At 41.7% G+C, this 23,091-nt stretch overlaps 4 protein-coding genes across 5 annotated transcripts; 2 read left to right on the plus strand and 2 right to left on the minus strand.

The window, feature by feature from the left end:
- The first annotated feature begins 61 nt into the window (after positions 1-61).
- Positions 62-3,545, plus strand: LOC131886485 (cartilage-associated protein-like). Its single transcript, XM_059234847.1, has 6 exons — positions 62-763; positions 828-971; positions 1,344-1,524; positions 1,604-1,729; positions 3,000-3,274; positions 3,381-3,545. Exons 1-6 carry the CDS (start codon positions 329-331, stop codon positions 3,444-3,446), a joined length of 1,227 nt encoding a protein of 408 aa, XP_059090830.1. The 5' UTR covers positions 62-328; the 3' UTR covers positions 3,447-3,545.
- On the minus strand, positions 3,478-6,376 carry LOC131886487 (uncharacterized). The gene is made up of 9 exons (XM_059234849.1): positions 6,185-6,376; positions 5,796-5,943; positions 5,049-5,256; positions 4,835-4,979; positions 4,619-4,768; positions 4,353-4,514; positions 4,080-4,227; positions 3,750-3,902; positions 3,478-3,665 (listed from the first exon to the last, which is right to left on the minus strand). Exons 2-9 carry the CDS (start codon positions 5,874-5,876, stop codon positions 3,555-3,557), a joined length of 1,158 nt encoding a protein of 385 aa, XP_059090832.1. The 5' UTR covers positions 5,877-5,943; positions 6,185-6,376; the 3' UTR covers positions 3,478-3,554.
- Positions 6,377-7,524: 1,148 nt separating this feature from the next.
- On the minus strand, positions 7,525-12,927 carry LOC131886484 (ras and EF-hand domain-containing protein homolog). Of its 2 annotated transcripts, none has more exons than XM_059234845.1 (12): positions 12,433-12,927; positions 11,789-12,062; positions 11,531-11,717; positions 11,260-11,453; positions 11,121-11,189; positions 10,861-11,055; positions 10,184-10,347; positions 9,840-10,009; positions 9,249-9,561; positions 8,084-8,208; positions 7,807-8,003; positions 7,525-7,729 (listed from the first exon to the last, which is right to left on the minus strand). In XM_059234845.1, exons 1-12 carry the CDS (start codon positions 12,749-12,751, stop codon positions 7,642-7,644), a joined length of 2,295 nt encoding a protein of 764 aa, XP_059090828.1. In that variant the 5' UTR covers positions 12,752-12,927; the 3' UTR covers positions 7,525-7,641. The 2 variants fall into 2 exon arrangements, with proteins under 2 accessions (XP_059090828.1, XP_059090827.1); XM_059234844.1 differs by having other exon boundaries at positions 9,756-10,009; positions 12,433-12,925.
- Positions 12,928-17,904: 4,977 nt separating this feature from the next.
- LOC131887061 (uncharacterized) lies at positions 17,905-20,216 on the plus strand. The gene has a single exon (XM_059235554.1). The coding sequence runs from the start codon at positions 18,672-18,674 to the stop codon at positions 20,136-20,138; it is 1,467 nt and encodes a 488-aa protein (XP_059091537.1). The 5' UTR covers positions 17,905-18,671; the 3' UTR covers positions 20,139-20,216.
- The last annotated feature ends 2,875 nt before the right edge of the window (positions 20,217-23,091 follow it).

The following is a 23,091-nucleotide window of genomic DNA, read 5'->3' on the forward strand; positions in this document are numbered from 1 at the left end:
AGACATCAAATATGATTCTTTTTATCCGAGAGCCGATCCACAAACTTTAGATCCCCCAAAATAAAAGGAAAGAACAAGCTTTGCCACTCTTGCACACAAACAAAACACGAAGTCGTTCAGCATAAGGGTTAGTCCTCGGATGCAGAGTCAGGCGACCAGATGCCTGGAAGAGTTCAATGTTTTCTTCACACATCTGTTCCTAACCGGCTCTCAAGAGGGAAAGATGAGGGGAGAACGCTCTTTGAGTAGTGATTCGTCCGCTGAAGTAACTTCAACAACTAGGTCTTAAACTTAGTGGAAGAGAAAAAGCATGGAATAGATACAGAGTATGGCTAATTATCAAATTTTAGTGGCTGTGTGTGTTTGTCTTTGTGGGGCAAAACTGGGTGCAGAGGGCGGTAGGAGTGAATGGACCTTTGTGGATTACTTTAAATTTGGCAAAGAGGCCTATCTTGCCAATGATTGGAAGAACTGTGATGAAAACTTCAATTTGGCTATTGAAGATTACCGATATTACAAGCAGGTGGTGCTGAGGTGTAAAAAGGTTTGCCGTGCTGAATCTAAAGAATACGCCGGAACCAAGTCCGGAGGGAAAGAAAAATACTTGGAAGTATTTGAAACCTTCGTGAACGAAACCTTGTGTTTGATGCGTTGCAAACGAAAGGGTTTCGAGTCCGACAAGTACAACCAAATTCCGACTGAGATGCAAAAAGAAATGGAAAAATTGGAAACCTACAACTACTTACAGCTTTGCTACTATCAGGTTTGGGTTTATGGTTTTTTTTAAATTTTCCAGTAGTCCAATAACCGATTGTTCTTTCGCCCAGATGACGGAGTATGCCAAAGCAGCCGATGCCGCTTTCACTTATCACATTTTGCACCCGAATAGCGATATCATGCTGAGCAATATTCATTACTACATCAATTCTCCCGGAGTTGTCAAAGACAATGTGATTAACTTGGAAAATCTGGTAAGATTTGTGTTTTAAATGCTAGCCTTACACATCAAAAGTTTATTAGGGCTCATCACGGCCTAGAGACAAGTAAATGGAACTTCTCATTCAAGACTAGTGTTATTGAACAATTATAGTGGCACACTTTTTTCATCTCATCCGAGACATAGACCTCAATTTTCTTTCACCTGGAGGCATTGAGATTTATTAGCAAATTGGAAAAAGAGCACACATTGCCAAATTGCTTCTAATATTAAATGGGATTCATTCAGTCAAAAGTGACTCCAGTATTGAAAACGGTTGCTAGTAAGAGCAATGTGGTCGAATTATGATCTTTAAGGGCGAACAGATTCCAGGGATTAACAGTGTTCTAAATATGTTGCCCTTTAGAAATACACGAAATATTTCATGGACGCTGCTCAATATTATCGGGATGAGAGCTGGCAACAAGTGATCGACAACATGGAACAAGTCATTCCCAAGTATTTGGAATCCGAAGAAGATTGTCGATTCGATTGCGAGAAGCCATTCGACATGGGTTGGTTTCCAGATTTTATCACCTCCGTCGCCAGTAAGAGATGGTCGGAGCACGTTTTTTGGTCAGTGTTGAGTCTCCCAGGCTTCATGCTCTCCAACTCCTTTTGTTCCAGATCATTTCACGTTCTGTCTGCGTTGCAAGCTTAAATGTCCGGGCAAATTGGAAAACCTCGACGGGGAAGTGATCGAGGGCCTATTTCCTCTCACTTATCATTACCTCCAAATTGGATATTTCAAAGGTGATAGATAGGCTATGACGAATGGGGGGTGGGATTTCCTTAAGGGGTATGTTAACCAAATTTGTTCCTTTACGAGAACAAGTAACTCTTGATTTGGACCTACGGAGTGTTCAATAACCTCGTTGTTTGATCAGAATCTTCTTTTTCGGACTGGTTCTTCAAGACCTGCAGTAATTTAATGTTGTTAGGTGACTTTCAACTGGGCCTCGTTTTGATGTGTTTTTGGGTCGTATAATCGAGAGGAGTAATTTGTTTAATGAGAAAAGCCAGTTGCTGCTCTAAAAAGTATAGGTTGTCAATTGAAGGAACACTTGACGGCACATCATATCAATAATATGGGAAATCGAATTTTTTTTTATTTGTTAGTTGCACTTTCAGTTCAAATCTCACGAGCAAATAGAGAGAAACTGCATAGTTATTACATATAGAAGGGTCCAGTTGTCGTCAAAATTGGCAATCAAAATGTCCTGACAGCGCCTTGACGACTATTCATTTATGTCTCAACTACATTTTTGATCTCAACAACTCAGATGAAGTATTTTTATTGCTTTGTGTGATGCCATGTTAGCTATGAATGGTATGATATGTTTCTTAGAATACATCAAGGACCAAAATATTCAGGAAAATATTTTTTACAAAATAAGCATGTGTAATTGTAGTCACTTAATATACAATTCTAGGGTAAACAGCACCACAAAAGCAACAAAGAATCATTTGAGTTCATGATTGTATTATATTTTAAAAGGTTGTCTCAAAGATGCTATCATGTCATTGGGTGACCAAATGTGAAGAAAACTGGGCCATTCAACTTGCTATTGCTAAGTAATAGCTTGAAACCTTGATAAATTTGACCTGACAAGTGCAACTGACAATTGATGTAATTTAGATACATTACATTATTCATGAGTAAGTGTACCAACCAAATTTCATCTCTTTTTGACCAATAATTTTGAAAATATCTCTGAAATAATTGCCTTAGGCCATGTCACAGTCTTCTGTGGCCACCGTTTTTGGCATGTGCGTAAATAGCAAAGCAGACTTTCTTAATTTTCTCACTTGTACTCATTGTCTCCCAGAATGAATGGTTCATGAATTTATTCAACATTTATTGGACAGAATAATTTCTAATTAAAAAGACATTTTGGATAGCAATTGCAACGATTTTCCTTGAACTTCAAGTTGAAGTTTTGAGAATAAAATGTAAAGACAGAAGTTTAGAGCATATCTAAAGTAATTGAAGTTAATATGTTCGTTTCCCTTTATTTCCAAGTGGGAGATCTAAAGAGCGCTGCCCAATGTGTGGAATCGTATTTACTATTTTATCCTGAAGACGAGGACATGACTTTGAACAGAGAATACTACCAGACCAAAGAAGGAGCTGACCCTTCATGGTTTCAACCTTGGGACGAAGTGGTTCAATACTTTAACCGACTCAAGCATGAGAAGGCCCTTCTGTCCAGGATCGATGAGAGCTTCAAGGAATTTGAATCAAATCCTGACTTTGTGGAATCCAAGGCCCTAGAGGCACCCAAATTAGATGAAAAGGTAACAGTTTATACTCAGTAGAAATTTCGAGGGTCATATAAATAACGAACAGAAAAACACACAGGTCTGTAGTTTGTTCAAAATTGTCTATATGCTTTGATTCTAGGAAGAAGTCATCATTGTTGAAGATTACAAGCCAACCCCGCCGCCAATGGTCAAATTTGAGCTCTGACAGACTTAGATGTGATCTACCGAGGCCAAAGTCTAAACAACGTGTTCATTTATTTTTTCATAAATGAAAGGTCAACAATAAACAAGTGTGTCATGTAGATATCAAGGGTTATTCGATCAGCTTAAAAATGGGACGGAAGGGTCTTGAGTGCGAAGATAAGGCTCTTCTTACTTCACCGGCTTGAGTTGTGGTAAAAACTTGGTATGGCAACATTTGGGTCTGGAATAAATAATTAGCAGTGTGACTTATCAATCCATTCTCAACAATGACTTCCTTATTGACTTTGAAAATTCGTCTTCTTACCTGTCCGTTGATGACAGCTCGAATCAATTCTTGGAAATCATCAGTTGTGCCGTTGTCAACGTAAATGACATGAACGTCCTTCTTGAAAGTCTTGGTTATGAAATTCTTCATAGAAGAATTCAACGTCGATTTTCCAATGAAAGCATGGCCGTTCTGAAGCACATAATATACAGACGTCAATGACTACAAATGAGTCTGATCTCAAGATACAGAAATCATGCTGATTGAACAAATCAAATTTCAAGAGGTTTCTCACACAAGCATGAAAACAATCTCGATAAAAATCCTACAATTACACAACTCAAATTTTGATTGGACCATGTTGCTTACCGTTCTAAGGCAACTCATGGATCTCTTGAAGAACTTTGGGGAGCCCTCCAAATCAAGGATGATGTCCACTTTTCCGTGGCAGACCTGCTCGGTTCGTTCAATGAGTTGTGCGTCATAGACATCGTTATCCCATTGGACAAGGTTGATACTGAAATATATCACGACATGAAAACATGTTCCAGTTCGGTATTTTGCTGATCTTAGTCTGAGTTGGCAGATTTAGAATTGCGCATCAAAAGCCAACTCTTCAAACAGCTCCTTTAACATCCGCACCTTTCATGGAATTTCTCAAACCACAACGAGGAATCGTCTTGAAGGGCCAATGTGAGTTGGCAACCATCGCCTAGAACTCCAAAAATATTCGGCCAAAGTGAAATGGCCCATCGCACCAACTCATCGGTTCCCACCAGTAAAGCCTTGGGCGGATCTTTGTATCTGGAAGTGGGAGATGAAAAAATGTACTTTAGTATTGTGCATCTTTTGCACTAATTCAATGTCAGCAATGTTTTCGAGTACTCAACGCATATGAGTGAACTTACTCGGACTTGAGACAATGTTCTCGGACCGATTTCAGCACTGGGAGCACAGAATAAGCTCCGGTGGGTATTTGTACAGCTGCTTCCATTGAAAGAGCTTGGGGAAGTAAAACCAAATCTGACAGTTTAGACACAGAAACATATTCCAGGTACCTGATGGGCAAGAAACGAAGAAAGCATCAGTCATGAGTGCCCAAAGCAAATATGAACAGATCTTACTCCGAAGACTGGAACGATTCGTCGTCAGGTAGGACCAAAACGGCATCTCCAATGTCTAAATTGGTCATCTCTTCGTCCACGTCTTCGCCAAGCCACTCAATTCGTCCACAAATTTCAATCTTAGGGGCCAAACTTGGCGAACCTCCTGCAACAAAATACAAGAATCACAACAAACATCCAAGTAAGCTAACCATTTGTCAAATGATTGCCGTACCGGAGTTGACGTCTTTCGTTCTGCCACTGGAATTTCGAAGAATCACAAGTTTCTCCTCATCTGATGAATCATCTTCTTCGTCCACAGAATTTCTGGCTGCTCGTAGATTTAATTGGTTTGGGGTCGAGTCTGACGCTGATGACCCTGTGCTGAAGGCACGTGACCTTATTGGGATGTTGGAGGCCATGTAAGCCCCAGCATAATGAACCTGGAACAAATATTTGACATGTCATTCCCAAGTTATATACTCTACTATGTCAAGCCCATGGAAGAGCTATCTTTGTCATTTCTCAGCCAGTGACTCATTCAAGGCTCTCCCAATTCATCTTGTAGAAAATAGAAAAAGGCTTGGTTTCCGTGGAACTCCTAAGGTAGTGACAAATCTACGTGGGTGGTGTTCAAGTGCGATTGCCTAGCTTTACAGTGACCTCGTGTCTCTTTGAGCGGGTGGATGACGTGAGGAGTTATCAGAACATGTATTTGGGGCCGTTTTGTTTCAACGTAAGTGGCTTAGATCTGTTGCCATGGGCCTTCACTTCCCGCTTTTCTTTGATGAGAGGTCATGTTTGAGCCATTATCCAAATGGAGGAAGGCCCGAAAAGGGTTATCAAGGTCTAAAGTGCCGATGAGTCTGCTCTTTGAAGGTACAGTTTCGGACCATAAAAATAGCATTTACCCAACATACAGACGTACATTCAATTAGGACACTAATGCAATCATCGTGTTGAACGAGGAAAGAGGTCTTACTTTGATAAGAGCTCCGTTGCAAGGCACCTCGGGTATGGAATCGAAGCGACAACAATGATGCTGACCCAAGCCCAAGGCCATGTTTGGCTTCCTGAGCTTCGACTTGTATGTGGTGGTAATTTGGAGACGAGTTGTTATCTCTAGAAGCCTGTAATGACAAGGACACGGCCATGATTTTGGCACAAGGAAAATTTATGCTTAGACTAAGAGTAATCTCCAAAATATAGTGTTCATAGCTAATCCTCGCACGAGTCGGGAGCCAAGCGACTAGGTTATCAGGTGTTCAAATGTTAAAAAAATCATCATTCCAACATTTGTTCAATTCAAAAATGTCATCAATCACACTCTAAGGTTTTTCTTAAGCCCATGTTTCAGTCTTATTATCTCACCTCTTGGTTATGCGTCTCAAAGTTGTGGAGCCCACTAATTGATCTTGGTTCCAATCTGAACCCCGAATTAGACGACAATGCCGCTGGATTCCTATCTTATCCTATCTTCCACAGACCTTGAACCCTTCAGAGTCCGTCCGTTCCCACTGGCCTTTTCTCCACAACTTGTCACTCGATTCTCGCCGAGTGCTTCAGTTCCCATTTCCCAACGCTCGCTCGCCTTTCTCATGTGCTCTCCTGCTTCCGCTCCTTCCTCTGTTTCTTCCTCCTCTTTAGATTTTGGAGCCTTTGCTTCAACAGCTGAACCTGAGCCTTGTTTCTGGGACGGGTGGCTCAGAGCGTTGTTGGCGGGCTTTGTTGGACCGACCTCTCTGCATTCATCGGTCGGTCCGCAGGAACTCTTTCTGGACTCGAATTTCAGACCTACGGAGACAGGCTTGGATTGTGGGAAAGCCAATGGCAACAGATTCGCTCCATCGGGGTCATAAAAGCTCGATCATGTAACTTTTAGTGATGGTAAAATCGCACAGGAGTGGGAACTTCCTTAAGATTAGAGTGGAGAGCAATTTGTCCTGTTTGGAAAACGTTATGATGGTTGGGATGACGTATGGCCGTATGAATAAATGCTATCATTAGCTTAAGCTTTGCTCCAATTGTAAAAGTCAGCCAAGCTTTGTCCTGTGCGTCTTTCGCAAGAAATGCGATGGTGATTCGAAGATCGGAGTGTTGCAAATTCTTGAACAAACTCCAAAAGGCACCCTGAAAGAAGGAGGAGGAAATTCTGCACGAAAAACACTGCCAATTTTTACTGACTTATGCATCTTCCCCACCTGTCCTTTATGTTCATGCGTTCCCATCGTGATCCCGAAAAGTCTGGGGGAAATAAACATGTGCTGAAGTCTATCCCGAGAGCCACAAATGAAGTCATCGGTTCTCTAGAACCTGGGGAAAATACGTTTTCTTTGCGTTCTCATCTTTAGTTATTCGTCATTATTCACTATAGTTAGTCATCATGGTACAAGCTCTGTCGATAGAGCGCTCCATCTCTCAAATTCCTGAAGTAGATAGAACCTTGGTTCTGGATCATACCACAGATTTGGTTCCAAAAAAGAACCTTCGGAGTCAAGCGCTTATTGACGTCAAACACCATTGGCCCCCATTAGTGTCGTAGGGAGGTTGTCAATGAACTCTAATCCATATCGACTTTCCCAAGCATGCGATTACATTTGATGGTGTATTGTGGTCTACAATAGTTTTGGTTCATACAGAAGTGTACGTACATTAAAAAGCCTCATTAAAGATCGACTCAAGGCTATCAGCAGCAAAGTGAAATGATTGGGCAAGGTCACAATATGTCTTATATTAAAAAAAAGGATTCAAAATAAATAGACATTCTGTACAGGATCGTAAAGTACGAATTCAACCGAAAACAATCTGTATTGTTATTTGCTCTTCTTTCATCGGCAGCAACTCTTCTTTTTGCCCTCGTCCCGGATTTTCAAGGCTGAAGTCTGAACCTCGACATCTTCAGTGGCACACATGTCTCTGAAAACATTCAAAAAGAGGTTGCTATTTCAAGCATCTTTGCATAACCGAGCTTGAACCCATGCCCACTTGGATACCTTGACAATTGAACCAAGGCGTCCAAGACATTTTGACCGTCTTTGGCGCTTGTTTCAATGAAAATCGCACTGTGATCGCGAGCCATGCGTTCACCTTCGGCATGGGTCACACACCTTCGACCACTTGCGTTCACTTCTGCCCGCAAATCGGTTTTATTGGCACAGAGCATGATTGGAATTCTCTTCTCAGACACGTCCTGCAATGAACAAGTTGGCTTTGTACTTGTGTCTTGTGTGGATATGGGCTGAAATCAAGGTGTATTTTGAAGTCACTCACGTCCACGGCGTCAATCCATTGCCTCACTGACATGAACGATCTGTCACTTGTCACGTCATACAAAAGCATAACCCCATCTGCTCGTCGAAAGTAGCTTCGGGTCACCGAGCGAAATCGTTCTTGCCCTGGAAACAAACATGCATGATGACTTGGATGAGAAAGGGAGTTTTCTCAGTGGTTCTTTTGGGATTTTCCAAGCATTTTCCTGGTTGGTAGGCTATTCTGGTATGCTTGGAAACTTTTTCCATGGCTTCTTGGCCTTTCTCTCAGGTATACTTGAAATTGAAGGTTGTTCTATTCTGTGCGTGATGTATTTTGAGCTTTGGCTTTTGACTTCGTGGAACGGCTAATTTTCTCTTCCAACAATGAAAGCAGATACCATTGGTACCCACCCTCTTTATGAAGATTGTTTGAGAACACCAGACTTTTAACAAGCTATAGGGTCCTCCGTGCATTTGTTGAAGAATCACCTCGCAATCACATAGTGAACTAAGCAACTGTAATATCTTTGTCAAGCATAAGTGGTCCATACTATTTTATACTTATACTGGCTAAAGCCACCTAGCGTCAAAAAACTACAATTATACGTTTTGTACTAATTTTAGGCCTTTTTTATGACCTACCGGGACAACTGGAAGATTCCAACCCTCTGCTTGATCTTTATCATGTTAGAGTTCACTCAAAATCAAAATTGTTTAACATCTATTTTTGCCTCTAGTTTGCTCTAAGGGTTAGGGCGCCATCTATTGAAGAAATTTCACGAATACGATTTACAACTGTAAGGATTGTTACAAAACGTTTTGGGACTTGAAATGAATTCTCCTGATGATCTAATTTTTTTTTAATCATCTACCAAACGCTCTGAAGCAATCTGATTTAATTCTAGAAAGTAATACAATTTATAAGTATCACCACTGCTAATGGACTGAAAAGGTCCTCAACTGAATCCAAAAATTTCGGGTCCAATTTAGTGAGTAAGGGTGTTATTCTTATCTAAACATGGTTCAAAAATACTCTAAAGTTTTTTAAAGGGAAAGTTCGCATGTTCTGTTCGATCAGAGTATAATTTTACTTTCACTGAGCATGAGTTAGTCAGAATTTTTGTCATTTAAAGAAACAGTCATTAGACATATACCTCTATTAACATTGATAAATATTTGATTACCTGCCGTGTCCCACAATTGAATGGCGATATTCCGCTCATCCACTCGGATTGTCTTGACTTGGAAATCCACTCCCAACGTGGAACTCAAGTTGGACAGGAAGACACCTTTTGTGAGGCGATTAATGAAGCTGGTCTTACCAACTGCCGCATCTCCCGCAAAGACCACTTTGTAAGTGCGATCTGGTGGACCCGTGGGCTCAAGATCTCTCAGGGAAACGGCTACGAGCGGTGAGCTTAAACCAGCCACTGGCCTTGGATCTGATTGCTTTCTCATAACGCTATGATCAGTTAAGGATTGATCCTCCACCGAAACCTGAAATGATCAGAACGACTTTTACATTCCCGAGCAACAAACAACTAGTCTATGCACACAAGACGTAATTAGTTTAGACTTTGGAAAGTTATCTTGGGTGAGAAAAACAAGTCAGACATGTGTGTCGAGATCCGAACAGATGGCTTAATTTAGGGAACAAAACCCCGCGAATGAAGGCTATCAAGATGCCATACCCTCCCGTTTTGTGTCACGCCCACTCCATTTTGACCTTGTCCGTTGGAACTTTGGACAGGAGTCGGCTCTTCGGCATCACTGACCTCGCTAACATCCCGGTCTTGTTCAAATTGACGTTTTCTTCGAAGTGATCCTTGAGGCGTTTCCCCTGGTGAAATGTCCTCTTCTCTAGTGGCACTCTCCAATTGCATCAATGCCTCACGGGTTTCGTATTCCAAATCGTCATTGGGCACAGTCGAGTGGCCACTATCATCTGGAACATTAAGCTATCACTATGGCTATCACTTGTGTCATTTCGGAAAAGGTGCTCCCCGTAACCTTGAGAAAAAAGTGCTAAGGGAGACAAGCAGTAAAACAACATGTGTCCTTGAACCGAGTGAGAGGTCGACAGACACAGGTGCCATTGTGCGCTACACATACGCCCCACCTAGATCATCCAAGAGTCTCCTGATTCCAAACTGAATATCCGAGATGCGAGGCCGACTCTCGGTGGAACATTTGGAACGCAAGGAATCTGAGTCATACAAGCTGCCTCGGTCCGAGGGCGATCGGCTCCCTGCTCCCCCATGGGCACCACTTCCTTGATACACTCTAGAATTATGAACAAGGTCTTTTTTTTCACATCGATGTTTTCTAGAACAATGAAATGAAACATCTGTGGACAATAGATGAATAGACGTTAAGAGTGCTAGTCAGTAGGGGTACATAATCTTGGTTCACTTTGCAGACAAATTAAATAGCGTGTTCAATTAGGGTGCGTAGGCCTTGACCCCCCTTTTTCGGTTCAAAAAAGGGAGAAATGAATGTTTTAACATTGAGCCCCGTAATGGTGTCAAGGGTGTGTTCTAGATCCAAAGGTAACCTTCAAGACATTCATGGAACAAGTGTGACAATTGAGCTTTTGAAGACAAAACATATGTTGACGTATGCTGGCTAGGCCTTTGTCTTTTGGTTGGATCGTAGACCAACCGAATCCTACATGAGTGACTAATGCAACCTAGAAACGGTCATATGATGTTACGTAATTAAGCAGTCCCACATATGCTAGTCATGTAGGGAAACCATCGAGCTTATTTCATGCACAAACAAAACATGTTTCCTCACCTTCTTTTGCGTCGTTTTAATGGTTGAGTGTGAATCTTGTCTGAAAAATCCGAATCCGAGGGATTTCGAAGCAGGTCACTACTAAAAAGATTGGTGAGATCGTTTCGACTGCAAACCCGTGGAGAATTGAGACTGGTCACATCCACAACACTCCGGAGGCCATCGTTAGTATCTTGGAGTTTATGATTGGCGTCTCTAAAAGGGTTACAAGGCTCGTTTAGGTCATGTGTTCCAAAAGCTGTTCGTCTCTTAGAACTCACCTTAGAAGATCAAGTTGACGGTTTAAGTTATCGAACTCGTACAAAACTTCCACTTTCGTTTCTCGTTCCCTGTAAAATAAAGGTCAACCCAGGTTACATTTACAGTGGATGTCCATTCATGAAACAGATAGGTTTTTACTCGTTGAGCTCGTAACATTTGGCGTCGTATTGGCTTCTCATTTGATTTAGTTCCGAACGTAGAAGAGCAATGTTCGTTTGGGTATCCGAGAGATTATTTTTTAATGAGCGGTTCTCAGAAATGGCTCTATTCAGCTTTTGTTGCGCTTCCTTGGTATTCGCTTCTTTGCTCTCGGTAGTCAGATAAGAATCAATCTGTAAGAAACCAAGTTCAATTCAAACGTATGAATGAAAAGGTAAATGAATGCCTTGTCTGGGCAAGACATTTCCACCTTTTGAAATATCTTGAGTTGCGATTGAAGTTGGGCCATCTCGACTTCCATTTTCTCCTGAATTTCGCGCTTCTCATTCTCGTGGTCTCGTCGGGCTTTTTCTCGCGCTGCATTTTCCACCCTCGCAACTTGGGCATCCAATTCAGCCTCGATGTTTTTCAAATGGGCTGTATGGCTTTCTCGTTCTCTGAAAATTCAATAGTTTAACTGTCAATAGATGCCACAAGATAACTTACTTAATCATATGTTTTGACGAACCTCGACATTTTTTCCTCCATTTTCTTCGTTTCGGTTTCCATGTTTTTGACATCGGCCATCAAGGCCGAGATGACATCCTCGAATTGAGAAACGAGATGTGGGGGTGTGTCACTGGCTTGTAATTCTTCATATAGTGTGAATATCTTGTCACTGCTCACACCGAGAAACTTTTTAATATCATCTTGTCCCAAGTGATCGGCAAAGTTGCGCCAAGCTGCTTGGGCATCCGAGTGTTTTCGTTCCATTTGCATTTGTTTCCGTCTCCCTTCAACATCTAGGTATAATATGAGGAAATTTTGATAGAAAATCGCGATTTTGTTTTGGTAATGGTTTCTAGCTTAAAAGGCACCAATGACATTCATCAAGTCTTCCAAGAAGATTTAAGGTATAATGCAATCGGAAAAAAAATATATGCACGCTAAACCTCGAAGTCGTAACTGACTATATCTAGGAACATGTGGCAGCCACTGTATCTGAACTGTAATTCAAAGAACTGATTCGTGATTGGAATGAATGGCGACAGAGGTGTCATGTTCTAGGACTTGCTTCCGCTAACACGATTAAAATGATAGGAAACTTGTCGAATCAAGAAAAGAAACAAACATCCCATTACAGCTCAGAAAGCTAATAAAAGAGGAGCTCACCTAAGGTTTCAAGGTATCCAATTGGTTGGCCATTCTCAAAGGCTTGCACCTTCTTATTGGTTCCAGGCGATTCCAAGCCCAATTGAATGCTACCCCGTCGAGCCCCAGGGGTGACAAAGTCCCTGAATCCGAATGCAAAGTCCTCGAAGCTGATCTTACCATCTCCATCGTGGTCCAGGTCATAGAAGATGATGTCTGCGTCGTTGTTATCGATGTCAAAGCCTCGGCACAGATCCCGGAACTCTTTCTGGTCAATGAAGCCTGTTCCACGTGTGTCACACTGGTTAAAGAGTTGCTCCAACTTGAATGTGCTGCTCATTTTGCTTTGACTGAAATCTTTGATCTGGGCAACAATTTAATGACATGTGTCTTGGACCCTCATCACCTCGCTTCTGATGAGAAGGGACCCGCAGAACGTGTGAGCCTTCGAACTACCGCCAAGTCCGTTGTCGGTGCTCTCTGGCAGCCTCCTCGTCTGTCATTATCGAGAGCCCTTTTTCACTATTACATAGGTGCCCCACTGACTTACATAGGCGCAGGTAGGCCTGCTTTCTCCTCCATATTTCCTTATGACATCAATTGGTTACATTATTCGAAGCTCTACTTCGTGCACATGTCTCGTATCTATGACGCCTCTTCTCCACTTCAACAGGATATGACTGTGCAGTACGGGAACGAAACTGATCGTTTTCCATGAAAATCCAGATACTGTCTCAACCTGTCTATATAAGCATTAGGTGTTAACGAAGATTGGAAAAAAAGCTGGTCCTTTATTCCGTCTATGAATCACTTGACAAGTTTTTCGTCTGTAACTCCTTAGAAGTATGATTATATTGTCCGAGCCATCTAATCCAACCAGTTTTTGCTAATTCATAAAGCTGAAGTAATTTTGACTGAATTCAATGGATTTTTGGCTGTTTCAGTCTCAGCTCCTCTTTCTAAACAAATCAAATTTATCCTGTTCATACGTATTGAGGAGCTAGTGTAGCTGAGCGGTCAAGGAGGCAGCGTGACCAACACGGGCAGTTTCACATTCACATTCCCGTTTGGGAAGGTAATCTTTACGTCGCAGCATCTTGAACATTGGACCTCTTTCCCAAGCTTGTTTGGAAGGTGGATCCCGCATCCGAGCAAAGGTGGAAATCGAGGACAAGCATTGCGTTGGAGAAGCAATGACGTGCAAGGGCCTCAAAACATCTGTGTTGAAAGAGGAGTAGCTTGATCCGCAGGAAAGAACGAGGAAAGGCATATTTTTAGATTGCAAGGACAAGGTTTTGTTATTTGAAGGTTATGTCAAATATTGCATTTGAAGACTACTTTTAAGAGGTTGGGCGATTTTGGCGATTTTCTATTTGAAAAAGCAGGACTCGTGAATAAAGAATTCATCCGGAAAATGCAATGACTGATGTTGTATTTCATTTTGGAGAATTTTGCTGAAAATCAAGAAATATCTTAATAATGGGCGTGACCTTTTATTCAAGGAAGGTTGAAAAATATCATAAGTCGAAAAAGTGTGCAACCATTCAGACGACAAGAAGTACGTCAGTAGCCATATTTGTGCACAGAACGAGCAATGACATGATACTATCTTTTTCTGAAGTCGAAAAAAATCGATCGGATACTTGTCTGTGCCATAGTTGCTAAGCAATACACAATACAAAAAGACAGATTCTCATTCTCATCTTTTTTATTTGATCGGGATTGCTTTGAACAAAAATAAAAAACCAGGTATTAAGATAGATTGATCCCTAAACCGCTCAGAGGCTCAAGGGCTCATTGTTGAAGCAATTCTTCCTTTAAAGAATAAATATATCTTAATTAATTCTAAGCGCTATGAAATTAATTGCTTTTGTCCCAAATTTCAAAGCACCATCTGAGCACGTTTTCGGAATCATTAATGATCTCAAAACTTCTCTGCTGTCGATTAATATTTCACAGCATATAATTTCGGCAATACAAGGGAGCATCGAGCAATAATCAGGTTGGTTTTAAAAGCATTCTGCTCATTCTGGGCATCAAAGTGAAGGACCGGGTTTCTATCAAGAAGCTCCACGAAAGAACTGGGTTCTTTACACTCAATCAATTATCTTCCAAAAGCACGTTGCTCGAAGTATGTTAAACAATAAGCACGACTACGCATGCATCGCCTCAATGGAACATTTTAACAAAATTGCCCCTCTCAACTCAACAGACGACATAAAGTATATACATCCAAGCAGGACAACTTATTGTCTATGACTCCATGCTCAACTTTTCCTTTGCTTACCAAGGATGGAACTACCATAACTCAGACACACATAATTCATCAATCGGCAGACTCAAAAGATCAATTACGCAAGCTATTCATAACAAGTGGTTGTATCCTCTACTTCTACCTCTATCAAATCATATCTTTTACATTTCGTAAAAAGGTTGCAGGGCTTAACAACCGGGCAATAAACCAAAAAAACACTTATTTGCATTTTCTCCTCTAAAGCTTATGAGCACCTGGGCACGGAAACAAAAAGAAGAAAAACTTTTTTGGAGGAAATAGGATTCTCAACCTCGATTATTTCTTGCATGCTTAATGAGGTCAAATGTCACGGTTTTCTGCTTTATATAGGGTTGTTTGGCAGAGGTTTATTGTCAAGAGGAGCACAAAGAGCTCAGAAATGCATATCGTGTCGTCATGGTTACGATGAGCAGATCCCAATTAAATGAAATTATTAACGAGTCGACGCCCTCGCACTGAAAAGAGCATTTTCTTGCATTGACTCTATCAAGGAAGATGCAATTCTACCGTCAATTTTTAAACCCGTCAACCATGCCAATCCTTTGCCTTAATCTTCATGTCAAAGATATGAAAGAGTACGGATGGAACAGAAATACTTTCGCAGATTGTGGTATTTATGCGAAAACACTTCAAGCCATTCAAGATCGTTTTATCTTTGATTGATGCCTAAAGTGGAAAAAACCTTTTTCAACTAAAATGTAAAATTATGAGTTATGGTCAACACTTTTTCTTTTCGCTTTCTTTGCATCTTGGCTTCTGGAAATGAAAGCAAAATAATGAACATCAACCGCCACTGTAGATATATCCGTACAAACCGGATTTCATGTCAATATGCGGATGCGAACAACATGAGGGGCCAAAAATTAGCCTCCAAGCATGTGTCCTTTTTTAGGCATTGGCCGTCCTGAACGGTTTTTATCGACAACTCTTTGATTGGATCAAAGTTTGATTGAAAACAAAATGGGTTGAGCTTGGATGACCATTTGTTAATTGACATTGAAAGCTACAGTGCTTGAGGTATTCATAAGTATGGCGCTTGTTACTTAGAAATGCGTTATTTTTTTTTTTTTTAGCAAATTAAGTACCTTTTTTTGTCTGTAAAATTGTCGAAAATAGTGGAAACCTTTTACCCTTGTTTAACTGCAAGCCTGGAAGCTCTTGCAATTTTAAAATTACTTCCCTACTATGACAAAACTTTTCTTGCATTATCTCATAAGCTTTCTGGTGCAAAAATGACAAAACGTAAAAAAACGCAACTTTCTTTTTCGTGCTCTAATCAACTTGTGGAATGGGGATTGTGCAGCAATTCCCTTGCAACATGGTAAATTGAAATTGAAACGAGTTATAGGTAAGGACGCAGATTTCTGACAAATGAACCAAGTCTCTGAGCCCCCAGAATGTCAATCGTGAGTATCTGAAATGGTAAATATATTGACAAATAGATAACCTTAGAGTAGTGCTGGGAAGAGGGATAACGTACATAAGAAGAATTATACGTTCTGGTAAACAGCACAAATTATCCATAGTAAAATTCCCTTACATCCATTCGAATTGTGGAGAAGTGGAAACCATTTCATTAGTACCAATCTGATTACAACAAATGCCATGACATGATTTCTTTAATGAAAACGTGACTTCACACAAGCCCCCAAAGCTTTGAATGGACTTATACTTTATCTTGAACATTTGTCTTCATACTTTTGATCAAAACTAGACCTGAAAGTAGCAAGTTTTCTGCGCACATTGAAATTGATGTTCATCTTCAGAGTTAAACATGACATATATCCCTGGTTGTATTTGATGAATTTATTTCATTTTGCTCAAGTTCAGACATTTTTTGTCAAGACGACAAACGAATTAAATCAATAAGTCCAACATCAATTCTTTTGAGCTTAACTCGTCATCAGCACAATTAATAGGACAAAGACATTGACATTCTCATCTTACTTTTGACTAGAGTTGACGAATGTGTTCAAAGTGTCAAAGTATATCTTGGCGAAACTCATTGTAACAGAATGTCTTTTGTCGAAATTCAATGCTTGGGGAGATCGCTCGTTGGAGGAGTTATACAAGGTGAAGTTCATCTTAGGTGAGCCTAAAGCCAACGGATTCATTGCTGAGAGTCCATTGCGGTGGAGATCCACAGGAAGACCATTGACCCTATTTGTCAAGAATCGGACATGAACTTACGTACTGTTGGTATCGTTAATTTTATTGCGTTATTTACGTATCTGCACTAGCACTAGTATTCAGCTTTAGTCCCACATTTGCGGTACAGCTCTTTACTACCAGCGCCATTGCACACTTCCTGTGTGAGAATGTAGTCGGATTTCACGGCAGTAATGATTGACCTACTTTTAAGAGGCTTTGTTCTGCCTTTACGTAAGAGGCAGTGGCTTCGTCGTTTCGAACATGGAAATAATGGCCAAGAATGGGTTCATTCTATCTGTCCATTGGTGTAAAACTAGATCAAACTTACCTTCAAAAGCAAAACTAAAAAGCGTGAAGCCCATTGAAACCGGAATTCAACCCGTTCTTCGCTCTGTCGTTTGATTGCTCAGATGCATCAATGCACTTCTACTCCAGTCAACTACCAGGTCTTTCAAAACAGACCTATTCTTCGCTTTTCCCCATTCTCTCATTCTCTTTGGACTGAAAAGGTCAATGTGGCATAGAACTGACGGAGAGGCAATTTCAAAGAATGATTCCATGGAATGGCGTCCTTGTCGTTTAGAATGCCATGGACTCAGCTTGCTTCCTTACGGCCCTCCTTATGCACCAGACCTTCTGTTTAGATGTTCTCACAACCAACCAACAAACGAACAAGGCATTTGACTCGATGTCATTTCTCCAAACAATTAAGTAAGGACTAAAATGTAGACGTTTTTATACTGGTAAGCATGCTTCGCAGTTCTCCTTTCATTTGATTTTCCTTGAAATTGAATCCGTCAAAAAGCCCAAGTTTTGGAATTGAAAGCGCCCCCCCCCGGATGTAAAGTTTGGCCCCAAGATTGTTGGAGTTCGTTCTCTGTCATAGGATTTGACTCGAAGATTGAGGCCCTCATGCCATGAGTGGCCTGAACAGACCCCCCCCCCCCCTCGGCCGAACTTACGACGGACAACAGTGAATCGAGTGAACACTGAACAACCTGTTCAGGCACTAGGCCAGGCCAACACACCCTAGAGGAGAATCTGGAAAGACCCATACTTAGATGGATTGAAGGCCCCCTTTTTCTCTTCCCCTTGTGTTCGTTGCCAAGTTTCTCTTCGTGGCGATGCATGATGAATGCAGGAAACCGGGCAGGCATCCGTATTCCGTACTCACTCGGCTTGATTCTGTTGGACGCCCAGCAACAGTCTTAGATCTTTCCTCGAACAGGTCCAACCTGAAGCTGATCAGGTCTCTTCTTCTTCCACACATTTGTTGTGAAGAGGCTTCATACCATTTGTGGTGATGGCGGCATTTTGGAGCTAGCCCAAGTCGAAGAAGATCTCCAGTTGGTTGGCGGAGGACAAACTCCATCCATCGTGGTGTGTGAGTGTATATGTGAGAGCGAATAAGACAGTGGTGAAGAAGTCACACACTAACCAAGTGGCACTATTGTAGTACTGCTGAACCAAAAGAAGGTTAACCATCTTCCTCAATTCGCAGTCCCGCACAAGGGAACGAAGAAAGAAAACCATAGATCAAACACCTAGGCGACGAAGCTCTTGAAAGAACGTGAAAAGACCTGAAAAACGAACTGAAAGATCGATATTCTGTGGACTGGCAACTACAAATTATGTGAAATTTATCACTCTCATACTTTATGGCATCTCATTGTGGTGACATTTGGTTTCCAATCTAATCACACGAGGAAAGTCATTTTTCTGGACAAGTTGAAAGTTATTCGTCGGTGTGCTTCATGACTTGCATCTAGCTTCTCCCGTCCCAGTGATCCTTTATCTACCATTATCAAATTCAATCATGGTTTCATTCCAAAGAATGAAGGATGAACTTGACGACCTGGGCACACATGTGACCCAAAAATTACCCCCCATTGGCAGGGCCGGTTGTGTCACCATGTCAGTGATTATTATTTTGTGCATTCTTCTCATCGGCATTGGCATTGGGTACGCCTCGGCAGGAGGGGGTGGAACCGGAGATGGACCGTACGCGTCGCCCTTTATTTCTTCGGATAAAGAGGCTGCATCGCCATATTACGTATTCGTTTCCAACAACTCTCAAAGTTGCCCCCCTCTTGAGGGCGAAAGGCTTGTGACTGTTATGAAGGAAGGTCAGAGCTTTGAGGGGCTGGTTGTCAACCTTGCTTGCCGTGGTGACTACAACGCTTTCCCCAACCAGATCAAATGCCAACGAAAGAGTGCGTTTGACGGTAAGGATGCTCTGGAGTGGAGCCATATGCCTGTATGCTATCCAAGTGTTCTTGTGAGTAAGACCCACTGGACCCGGACTCTTCATGCTAGATCTGTAAGCTGCACGGGCGACGGCGCTGGTACGGAATGTAAACTCACTTGTATTAGGGATTACATTGCCGTCGAGAGCAAACCCTATAAGTGTGACAAACCCCCATGTCCGGCTTGGAGTCTGGGTGATGCTCATTGTTACATGTGTGACCAAAAATGCGAGGAAATGCACGCAGTCATGAACCCGCGTTCCAGCGCTCTTCTGTCCTCCTTGGGTTGTCAAGATTCTTGCGAAAATATTTTAGTAAACAGTGATGGGGATGCAGCAGTGTGGCAAAACAAACGCACCGGTCTTTTCAAGTTCATGGGCGAGCATCAAGGGCGCCCAGTGTACCAAAACAATGCCACCAAGGAATTCTTGTTTTACACCTTTACTGGCTCCGAATGGTTGGTTGGGCCTGATTTCCGGAAGCCCCATGCCGGCATCCAAATGTACGGCAACGATGACACACAATGCCCGGAAAGGAACGGAGGGCAGAACGTGTCTCGTCTTTATATCGACTCTTCAGAGCCGTCTCCCGGGGGAACTGGCAAATGGACTATGGACGATACTTTGGATTTCAAGTGCATGCCTCCGGCCTTTGAGCCAGTAGAATGTAACTGCCGCAGGTTCAAAATCTATCATCTGACTTATCTGAACGCCACGGTTCCATCAGCTGTGGAATATCTAACCGGCACCTTCACCAAAATTAATGCTTGGGCGTATGGGCTTTTGGCTCCTTTGTATATGGATGAAATGAAAAACCTTTTCCTCTTCAGTCATCACCCCAAAGGTCGCGTGTGGCAAGTGTCAACCAAATTATCTACCACGCCCCTTCGAGGGGTGTTTTCCAAAGACAATGCTTGTCCAGATTCAGAAGAGATTGCGTGGGAATGGTTCAACACGACCACGTCCCAAGGTCAACAATTGTACGTGAAGGATAAACACATCAGAGTCAAATGCCTGGACGGTAGATTTGATAACTAAAAGCTCGCATAAATTTCTCGTTGTGTACATGAGTGTTGAAAAATATACGAAGAAAACCCATACTCTTGGACAATTAAACCTCTGGATTTGAATCGACGTTTACGGCGTACTAGATCTTTTCTAGGTACAAACTAGTAGGCATCAGGTAGATTTTGTCAACCGAGGTATCATCATTACCTAGCGCTGACGGAAATATAGGTCATTAGAGTACCTTTGAAGAAACCACGGTACCAGCATCCAAATTCCACAACACTGGTTCGCAAAAAGGAAGTCACAGATTTGATAAATATTTGTCGTCGTTGTTAGCATCATTATGTTGCTTAATTTATCAATAACCATATCTGTCATTGTCACGGCTAAAACCATAACATGTTTCCCCTCATACGAGTTATAGAAGAAGTGTACAGGTTATCATAGGAGATATGTTTCATAGCAAATTCGTACTGATGATTCTCATATTTTTGCTCACTCCCTTACCACTAGTGAGCAGCAATCCCTCAGAACTTCAAAGTGAAAAATTCAAAAACAACATTTAACTCCATATTCATAAATATTACCACAATATTCGATACTCCCGTGTATTTCTTCTTCACAATCGATTTGTAATGAAGTCAGCTGTGTCAGACATCTTTGGTAAAAAAGTGCGGGAAACTTTAAAATCTGGTGAACTGCGGCACTTAAGGCGACGCAAAAAGGGAAGAAGCAAAAGAATGTCTATTTTACTGTATCTGATCCACCAACGAATTAAAGTTTGGCAGATCTGGGTAAGGCTCTAAAGGCCAGACTTTATCATGTTTTATCAAGCTCAGGACGGCTTCTTGCTCAAGCACTCTGACGAGAATAAATGATTCCGGGAAATACGCCGATATTCCGGGAGAACTTTCAAACTAAACTTTGCTAGGGCAAAATTACCAATTTTGAGACATCTAATTGGGAATTTGAGACGGAATTAGTAAGCTCAATGGAACAGAAACACCAGAGGGGTATCGTCTGCAAATAAATTTTGCATAGGCAAAATTTGCACATCAAAAATAACATAGATGTGGCCGTTTTATGGCTAGAAGATGAAAACACTTTTACATAGGTACTTGATATCGTTAATTATTCTCGACGGTCTTGACTTAACTCAAATTTTCATACGCTCAATTCTTTTCCAATGTTTTGGCTCCTGGAACTGGGGACAAAACAAGGGCAAAAATCTTCGCATACAGGGTGGATCAAGTTATTTGCCCCCTTGCAAATTTGCAGTTTTCGTCTGTTTTCTTTTCTTCAAACTCGTTAATTTGGTGGGAAACTTTCTGGCGGGAAACTTCGTTCTGTCTCCAACACTCGTGTTTAGAGTCAATTTGCAAAAGTGTGTGTTACCTGTACTAAACCAGTGATTCTACAAAGTGCGTTTTTTCATTGAAGTTAATGTCAAGATGGCAGGACAGCCAAGTGAAAATGACCGGCACAGGGCATTGGATTACTTCAAGGCGGGAAAACGCAAAGGCAGGTTGCTGGTATTCTAGGGGTCCATCCTAGAACAGTCAAATGCTGGTGGAAGCGTTTTCGTGATGGTGAGAGCCTTTCCAACCAAGGAGGTCGAGGACCTGGGTCAAACTCACCAGAGCAGCCAAAATTGCCATTGCCAAAAGCATTACAAAACGCACCAATCAACCAGAAATTAGCAAAACGGCTAAAAGCATCTGGTCATGATGTGTCCAAAAACACTGTCAGGCGCTATATGAAAAACGTGCTGAAGGTTCATGCATATAAACCTCAAGTAGAGCCAAAACTCTCCAATGTCCAAAAGAAAAACCGATTAAAATTCTGCCAAGAGAGAGCTCATTGGAAAATTGAGGATGGCGCCGTGATCTATTCTCCGATGAATCCCAATTTGAGATCTTACATCCCTCAAATCACCAGAATGATCGTGTGTGGGCCCACAGTCAAGCAGATGTTCTTCCCTTTCAAACTGTGAAGCATCCACAAAAGTCATGGTTTGGGGAGTCATGAGCTACCGCGGCCTATCTGAATTGCATATAATTCCAAAAAACAAAAAAAAACAAATGGTAACGTCAGATTATTATGTTGGCAACACCCTTGAGGAATGTCTACTTCCTGCTCTGAACCGTTCCAAGAGAAAGGAACTCTTGTCAAGAGGAAATTGATGCCCAACATGTCCAAGGCAATTTTCAAACAGGATGGTGCCCAGCGCACACATGGCCAGGCAACTCCCTGACTTATCTCAAATTGAAAATCTCTGGTCTATCCTTCAAGAGGAGCTCAATTCCATGGGCATTACCACAACTGAGGAGGTCTTGATCAAAAAATTGAAAAGGGCATGGGCCAATATTAACCCGAAATTCTAGACAATTTGATATGTTGTATGCCTGAACGCATCAGAAAGTGTATCAAACTCAAGGGAGGGTACATTGGTAAATGAAATAAATCTGGAAATCCTCTTACAGTCGAACAAACAGGCATTGTATAAGGGGAAATTGTTAGAAATTGAGCTAGCTAGGAGGGCAAGTTGGTGTGACAGAATAACTTGATCCCCCTGTATATATCAATTTGCTAGAGTAGACTTTGGGGAGGAGACGTGGAGTAGTGGTTAGTACAATTCCTAACATGAGAGAGGTCCCGGGTTTCATTCTTTTCCCCGACTTTTCTCAAGGAAACTTTTAGATGCTAAACACACCCACAGACGGAGAACCACTCTGATACGGACTATGACACTGCCTATCGTAACTAAATTGGACGATGAGATGGCTAGCATCGCTGGACGGGCGAGGTTCATCCCCCGGACCTTAGCACCCCCCTCAAAAAAAAAACTGAAGTTCACGCATAGAGGCCCCAAATTCGAGTCCAAGCAATGGTCCTATGTAAATGTTTAATTACAGTAATACAGAACCACTGCAATCACTATACAGTGCTCACTGGTTCTTGCTCTTGTTTTCTCGTACTTGAT

This window comes from Tigriopus californicus, chromosome 9 (genome assembly GCF_007210705.1).
Source record: "Tigriopus californicus strain San Diego chromosome 9, Tcal_SD_v2.1, whole genome shotgun sequence".
In the NCBI taxonomy this organism is placed as follows: domain Eukaryota; kingdom Metazoa; phylum Arthropoda; class Copepoda; order Harpacticoida; family Harpacticidae; genus Tigriopus; species Tigriopus californicus.

Coding starts and splice junctions, on each gene's coding strand:
- LOC131886485 (XM_059234847.1), top strand. CDS start 329: ATGGCTAATTATCAAATTTTAGTGGCTGTGTGTGTTTGTCTTTGTGGG. Junction 764..827: donor TACAGCTTTGCTACTATCAG/GTTTGGGTTTAT, acceptor TCTTTCGCCCAG/ATGACGGAGTATGCCAAAGC. Junction 972..1,343: donor TGATTAACTTGGAAAATCTG/GTAAGATTTGTG, acceptor GTTGCCCTTTAG/AAATACACGAAATATTTCAT.
- LOC131886487 (XM_059234849.1), bottom strand. CDS start 5,876: ATGGCCTTGGGCTTGGGTCAGCATCATTGTTGTCGCTTCGATTCCATA. Junction 5,257..5,795: donor GCAACGGAGCTCTTATCAAA/GTAAGACCTCTT, acceptor TATTTGTTCCAG/GTTCATTATGCTGGGGCTTA. Junction 4,769..4,834: donor GAATCGTTCCAGTCTTCGGA/GTAAGATCTGTT, acceptor CTTGCCCATCAG/GTACCTGGAATATGTTTCTG.
- LOC131886484 (XM_059234844.1), bottom strand. CDS start 12,751: ATGAGCAGCACATTCAAGTTGGAGCAACTCTTTAACCAGTGTGACACA. Junction 10,348..10,860: donor TTAAAACGACGCAAAAGAAG/GTGAGGAAACAT, acceptor TCATAATTCTAG/AGTGTATCAAGGAAGTGGTG. Junction 9,562..9,755: donor GCGTGACACAAAACGGGAGG/GTATGGCATCTT, acceptor TGATCATTTCAG/GTTTCGGTGGAGGATCAATC.
- LOC131887061 (XM_059235554.1), top strand. CDS start 18,672: ATGGTTTCATTCCAAAGAATGAAGGATGAACTTGACGACCTGGGCACA.